The sequence below is a fragment of the Haliotis rubra genome, unplaced genomic scaffold, assembly GCF_003918875.1.
Source record: "Haliotis rubra isolate DU_JTF1 unplaced genomic scaffold, ASM391887v1 Scf533, whole genome shotgun sequence".
Classification (NCBI taxonomy): domain Eukaryota; kingdom Metazoa; phylum Mollusca; class Gastropoda; order Lepetellida; family Haliotidae; genus Haliotis; species Haliotis rubra.
In genome coordinates this window covers 241,446-249,248 of record NW_025767228.1, presented here as the reverse complement: position 1 = coordinate 249,248, position 7,803 = coordinate 241,446, and the positions used below count along the sequence as shown (strand labels likewise).

General features: G+C 39.7%; 1 protein-coding gene across 1 annotated transcript; it reads left to right on the top strand.

Annotated features, from left to right (window-relative positions):
• The first annotated feature begins 801 nt into the window (after positions 1–801).
• Positions 802–2,106, top strand: LOC124253158 (E3 SUMO-protein ligase ZBED1-like). The gene has a single exon (XM_046686875.1). The coding sequence runs from the start codon at positions 802–804 to the stop codon at positions 2,104–2,106; it is 1,305 nt and encodes a 434-aa protein (XP_046542831.1).
• The last annotated feature ends 5,697 nt before the right edge of the window (positions 2,107–7,803 follow it).

The following is a 7,803-nucleotide window of genomic DNA, read 5'->3' as shown; positions in this document are numbered from 1 at the left end:
ATCCACCTACCTACATACACCCACCTACCTACATACACAACCTACCTACATACATACACCCGCCTACCTACATATACCACCTACCAACAAACAGTTATTTAGTTTCCCCTCAGAAAATGGCCAAATTATGAAGCAGTCGTCTAGAAATCTTTTCCAATTATCCATGAAGCGATGGGTAACATCCTCTCCAATAGGGCTCTGACGGGTACTCGAGTACCCGGCAACGGGTCGGGTACGGCAGGACTCGAGTCCAAATTCCAGAACTCGAGTACCCGACAAAGGGAGATAACTCTAAACTAATCGTGACCAAACGTGCAGTCATGGATGAGAAAAGGTCGAACGTATGGGCCCATTTTGATCTTGACAGTTCAAAACACAAAACCAAGTGTCGCCTTTGCGGCATTATGCTGAGTTATGCAGGGAGCTCAACCAGCTCGATGAGAAAACAGCTTAACATGAAACACAAGTCCGTTAGTGTGGACGATTCTTCCCAAACTCCAGTCAAAAAGCAAGCCACGCTGACGCAGGGATATTTTGGTGGTTACAACCGAAAAAAGCTTGACTCAAAAAACATACGAGACACTCACACGCAAGGCCATGCTGATGTGCGTTAGAGACCTCAGACCTTTGAACCTTGTTAAAGGTAATGGTTTTCGTGATTTTTGTCACTCACTGAATCCCAGTTATATCGTACCATGTCCAAAGACCCTCCATAATTACCTTATGAAAGAATATGCCGACACCAAAACTCAGCTTAAGGATATTCTAAAGCAGTCCCCTGGCGTATCTTTGACAACAGATATGTGGACCAGCTGTGCCACCCACGGTTACATCACCGTCACAGGGCATTACATCACAGACGAGTGGGATCTAAAATCATGCATTCTTGCCACTAGACGCGTGGAGGATCGCCATACAGGCGAGAACATCGCTGATGCCTTGGTATCCATCCAAACGGAGTTTGAAATTGAGTATGTTTGTGGTCTGACAACAGACAACGCAAACAATATGACTGTGGCGGCAAGGGCAACTGGCTTCCCACACGTGCGATGTTTCGCACATACCCTGCAGTTAGCTGTCCATGATGCACTGAAATTGAATGCCATTGACAACGTGATTATTCACGCACAAAAACTGGTAAGTTATTTTTCGAAATCTGTCCTAGCTACACAGGAGCTTGAAGATGTACAGAAGCGTCTTGGCAAAACGGTGAAGCACGTAGTCACTGATGTTCCAACGAGATGGAATTCTGTATATTTCATGTTTGAGAGGCTAAATGTGTTGCACGCATCAATTGTAGCAGTTCTTCATGATGACAAATTCAAGAAACAAAAGCATCTCAACCTCAAAGACAACCAATGGCGTCTCCTCGAACAGTTGATAGTTGCACTCAAACCACTTGTTTCTGCAACAGAGGTGTTGTGCAGCGAGGAGTTCCCCACTGCTGCTGGAGTTTATCCACTGGTGTTTGCCTTAGTCACAAAACACCTAATTCCGTCGGATTTGGACACTCGCATTGTGGCTGACATGAAAACAACTTTAGCAGATGGACTTAAATCCCGCCTTGTGACAGCTGACTTCTGGCTATCCCCAACCATGACGGCCACAGCACTGGATCCGTGTTTCAAAAATCTTCGCTTTCTTAATGAAGAACAGCGGAGAGGAACACGAGAACATGTTGTTACACTCTTGAGGGAAACATCTGGAGAAGGTCAAGAACCCCCTCCTTCCACCCCACCAGCTATCGAACAAGTAACTGTCAAGCAGGAACCAGTGTCACCAATGAAAAAAAACAAGTACTGTGAAACAGAAAAGGCTATGAATTTCCTGTCCGGAGACATAATTGAGATTGCCGATGACCAGAACGCTGACTTGTCTTCAAGAAATGCACAACAAGAGTACGAGGATTTCCTTACTTCTGCAGCAAAGGTTTCTAACTTGCAAGCAGGCAAACCATTCAGTTTAAGCTGGTGGAAAGAAAACAAACACTGTTTCCCAAGAGTTGCAACCCTTGCACAACGTTTCCTCTCTATTCCAGGCACTAGTGTACCATCAGAGAGGGCATTTTCTGCAGCCGGGCTTACAACCACACAACAGAGAGCTTAACTCCACCCCGACACGTCTGATGCTATTATATTTCTTAACAAAAACATGCGTACCTCTTTCGCAAAGCCAGAATCCACAGTTGCCACAATGCCGGATTATACAGCTTCTGAAACTGAGCGCGCTCCTAACATCACAAGAACATTACAGGACTTTCCCCAAGTGAAATGTGAGTCAGTACAAAAACAACAGAACCCATCTCTTCCCGATCTGCCAGAAGAAATGCTTAACAGTTAAAGATGACACATTTGTGATGCATGGGATTCCCAGCTGTTTTCCAGTTCGTTGTGTTCATGTTATAGATATAAAATTTGTGTACCAATTACCATAGAGAGTTAAATGTACTTAAATTGGGTTCTGATTCAATCATTGTTGAAGCATATTTTAATGTCTAACTTACTCAGTTGTCAAGTATACTGACTTATTCTCCGGACATAACATACACAGAGTAACAGAGATTGTACTCCTAAATCGAGGTGAACTCAAGAGTTACAGTTTTAATCAGTACTTAATTATTTGTTGTTACTTCAGGGATATGTGTTTCCCATTAAATCGTTTAATTCTTCGACAATTCAACCAAATTGATGTCGATTGTTAAAAGAATTGCATTGTGGCGCTAGTTTGGTTATTTCATGATTGATACAATGTTTTATCTTATAACTATCATCAGTTTATTGAATTTCTAGTTTTCAAGTTACATGCGTTAATCAACACGTACAACTGTTAATGTTGTCAACAGCTGATGTGGAAATTTCATTTTGTTACAATTCGCAATCTTTTCAAAGAAATTCACATTTGATATTGGTTAAACGAAATGTGCTTTAATAAATGTTCTGATTTTGACAATGGCTTGTTTTGGTTTTGTTCTCTGCATTGTCGGTTGAACCTCATTGTCTCAAAGCTTTTCAAACTCTCGATTTTGTGTATTAATAACAACGTGTTGCAACATGCGACCCTATGCTACACATGAACTGGTTTCTGATATGGGCTATTGCTCAGTTGAATAATGTGGCCCTGCATAAACCGATGCTAGTCAAATAAGTCAATGATATTAGGTTGTGGTTCGTCAAATTTGATAACCACACGTTTTAAGGAAAGATTTCGTGTAAGTTTTCAATTTAGTACAGACGTTATAGCTTATAAGTGCGGCATTCTTGTGTGAAATTCCATTGAAAGCTACTTAAAACACACGCACATAGCTCTCACTAAAATTGATGCTATAATTTTCGGGTACTCGAGTCCGGGTCGGGTTTTATCCCTCGGGTACTCGAGTCCGATTTTTGCTACCCGTCAGAGCCCTACTCTCCAAGAATTTGACTGATTTTAAGTTTGAACTTTTCCTCCAGATATCCCATGACAAGCGGCGCCATTTTAGTTCCCATGACTGTTCCTTTAATTTGTTTATAGCACTCATCATCAAAAAGGAAAAAAAAAATTCGTCAAGATGAATTCAACGCTTTCCAAAATGAATGATTTTGAAATTCTCTATGGTATGCGTTCTCCACAACGGTTTAACCAATAATCCAACGCTTTAATTCCTAGGCTATGTGAGACATTTGAATACATTTTTTCACATCAAAAGTTACAAGTTTTAATTTTTCATTAACGCTTTGTGGTAAGGAGGAAAGGAAATGCATGGTGTCACGAGTAAAACTTTTAACATTTGATGAGATTGGTTTCAATAAAATATCAATGAAATTACTGAGTCAATGTGTACCACACGCTGGGCCTGCAATTATTGGTCGGGTTTCAAATCTCTCGGGTGTTTCATCTCAACATAGCTGCTTTGGGCACTTTCACAATATGTTATGATTTCCTTACTTTTATGAATTTTGGATAAGCCATAGAAATTGCTCGATTTGCAGTCAAAATGTTATATATATATATAACGGAGGAAAGCATCAGTGACGGTAATAATATAGTTCACATTTATACAATTTAACAAGAAGTAGGTTCTAATGGAACCTTGTTCACTGAATAATGTTTTTGCTGAGGATATCTTCTTTTTTTAAATAAGAAGTAAAGCTGTCTCTCGCAGACCCTGAACTAGGGCTTGGACGGGTAGGAAAAAATGGAATCGAGTACCCGCATGTGCTTACCCGAATCGGAATCGAGTACCCGGAATTGTATGGAATGCAGTGCTTCTGTCAACTGTCTGAATATTCAATCACGATTTGACAGAGATTATTAGAGAAACTTGAAAGATGGCAATAAGGCATTAAAAAGATCTTAGGCTATTTAATTTACGTATATTTAACCAACATAAAGAGTATCAGCATTACTTACATTCCTCGTTAAAACACAGAACTTTTCGTTCCCGTCGCTCATGCGTAGATAAATTACAGTCGTTAATAATAACCTTCATTAATCGGACAATACCAATGATGTAAATGTGTGTTACGTCAATTATGAAAAAGACAAGTTATTATCTGCCCCCGTCATTACAGAGTTCTCTCCCTTTCCGGGTACTCGATTCCTAGAAATAGGACTCGATTCCAGGTATACCCGACCCGGATTCAAGTACCCGAGTTTTCGTCCCAGCCCTACCCTGATCCATACACGTTTTCTTTACGACCAAAACCACGAAATGAATCAGTGCCAAACTTTCCTCGGATTGTGATTCTCCCATCTCACTGGGGCTTGTTTTCAGTATATCGGGGTTAGAATTGGTCTTCAGCATCCCCGTGCTTGTCGTAAGAGGCGACTAACGGGATCGGGTGATCAGGCTCGCTGACGTGGTTGACTCGATTATTTACAGACCGCCGCCATATATATGGAATATTGCCGAGTGCAGCCTTAAACAACAAACAAACAAATAAAAACCATTTGCTTATCGCCGCACTCTGCAAGATTACTGCCATATGACGATGGTCTATAAATAATCGCACTTGGACCAGACAATCCAGTGATTAACATCATGATCATCGATCTAGGCGTCTTGGATACGATGTCATATGTCAACCAAGTCAGCGAAGCGTAGGACCCAATCCACTTACCACAAGCATCTAGATATGGAAAGACCAACAATTATTCTGTATATCACGTGCCAGTATTCTCGTTAACTGCAGTATTAATGATACGCTAGATGTACCATTGCTGATACAATAGATGTATACTAGATGTACCATCGTGGTACCTCTAATTGCCAAAAGGGATGCTATATCAGGAATGTTATTAGCTGCAACTATGTAACCCAAGAGAGGAAATTGTTGCAAAGAAACAAGCAAAAAGTGTGAAAATTATCCAAAGCATTGTCGCGCTTTGGTTAAGTTTGACACTTTTGCTTCGTTTTGTGAGGCGAGAATGTCCATTCAAGGATTCCATACACAACATTTTACGGAATATTGAGGAGGTTTGTATTTAAGCAGCTTTATAAAATGTCCGAGCACTGTTAAGGCGGGGGCCACCAGAAATTGGCTGAACACAGAGTGTAAATACAAATAGATCGACAAATGTATTTAGCGTGACGAGTGAACGCTTTAACCACCGTGCTTTAACAATGTAGGGATTCAGTTGTACTACATAAGATTGATGCGAATTGTATTGATGAAAACAAAATATCTTTTGATATGGACGCCATTTGTTTTGCCGAAAATAGACAGAAAAAACATGTCTCACACTTTAAAGACAGAACACGTCACTTACTGACGTCATTTTTATCCCAACGTTTTGTAATTTAATGAATTTCTCAAAACCGTAATCAAACTTCTCTCAAGATGAATTTCACGCCATGATAAAATCAGCGAATCCTTGATAATCAGCAATCAAATAAACGTTCCATGCCAACAGGGTTATATAGGCCTTTCATCAACTGATATTAATATGGCGAGATTAATCGGCGACGCCCACGTTGTGTTAATACATATAAACACTTCCTGTAGTTATTGGTCCGTGTGTACAAGGTCATGGGCCCGACACCAACGGCGTGTTAATATATGTAAACAACTCCAGTAGCCATCGGTTCGCATGTAGGTCATAGGCCTGACATCCATGTTGTTGTAGGCCGCCTCTGTGGTGTAGCGGGTTTGATCACCGGCCGCGTCATACCAAAAGTCGTTAAAGGTCACATGCAACAAAAAAACAAAACATAATTAAAACACAATTATCACTTATTCATGACATATAATATACATTGCTGATTATGAAAAACTAAACAAACAAAATTATAAGAAGACAAATTATAAATTACAAGCGCGAATCAAAAGTGCAATATTTTGTATTTGGGTTTACTTCCTTCGAAACGAAGCACCCGGGATACCGAACCCAGTCAGAGCGGATGGGCTTGCACTCAAGCGTAACGTAGGCTTTCATTGGCTGGTTCATTTGCCGATACACTCTTTGTGCGTGTATAGAGATGTTGGTTTTTTAAATACATGCTCATTTTTTGTGTATACCATTTTGCAATCAACAGACACCATAACCTATCGCGTGTAATTACATAATGTTATCACAGAACGCGCCTGTCTCTGTAATTACATAATGTTACAGAGACAGAACGCGCGCAGCATAGCTGCAAACAATCCAAAGCTGGGGTAAATCAATGTGTGTGTGTTTCATCGCGCTAATTTTCAACTTTATAAGTTGAATTTGCATTTTTGATCATTTGTTACTATAAGTCCATACCGAAAGGTATCAGAATCTGCAAACTTATGTTTTACGTTGCATGTGACCTTTAAGATATGGCACCTGCCAGGCGCTCGGCATTAATGGGAACAACAAGGACTGGTCGGCTCGGAGTCAGTATTATGCGTCTGAGTGGGGTATTCATGCTTCACTGCGGCATGGTATCTCAGTGAGCTTACACAATAAAACCAGCTTACGTCTGGGCTAGTACAAGCAGCCACACATACACACGCATGACGTTAAACCCCATTTCACCTCACCACCGCACCCACGTTGTGCTAATATATATAAACACTTCTTGTGGTTATCGCTCCGAATGTACTAGGTCACTGACGTGGCGTGACAAGTGGGTTATCATTGTCAGTGGGTTGACATGTGATTTAGGGAGCGAGTGTTTAAGAGGATGTGTTGGTGCTTGAAAGTTCTAAAGGCTATGCAGAGTGATGGGTGGCTGGTTAAATGAGTGACTTTGATTTTACGCTGCTTTCAAATAGTATTACCGATATTATACGTCGCCGTCACCTTGACACTGGAAGTGTAGGAGAGTGAGCGAGTGAGGAGCGAACGTATGTCAAGCCGTTTTTACATTTATTAAAACATTAAATATATCTTCAATAGTTTTAAGATATTATCATTTTATTCAAAGGTATGAATATTTTTTAGATATATGTAAATAATTGAATATATCTCTAATTAATTTCAGATATCCAAAAGAGAGTTACTGATATCGTAACATGTTACTAAGATACGAAGAAAATGTTTCGTGATATCTCTAAATGTGTTTATCATATTAATAAAATGATTACGATCATAGTGTACAAAATTGATTAAAAAAATGAATTCAATATATCTTCAATCCGTTCAAGATATACTTTTATACATATCCACAAACCCATTACAGATATCTTTAATCCAATTAGAGATATCTTAAATCACATCGATATCGATATCTAAACCAAATTAACTATCATTACAATTTTTGAAGATATCAGTTAATCAATCTTTGATATCTATAATGCAAGTAAAAGGTAAAATAAAGATTAACCCTACTCGAGACATCTATAATTCATTTTAACA

Excerpts from the sequence above, each read along its gene's own strand:
- LOC124253158 (XM_046686875.1), top strand. The coding sequence starts at position 802 with ATGTGGACCAGCTGTGCCACCCACGGTTACATCACCGTCACAGGGCAT.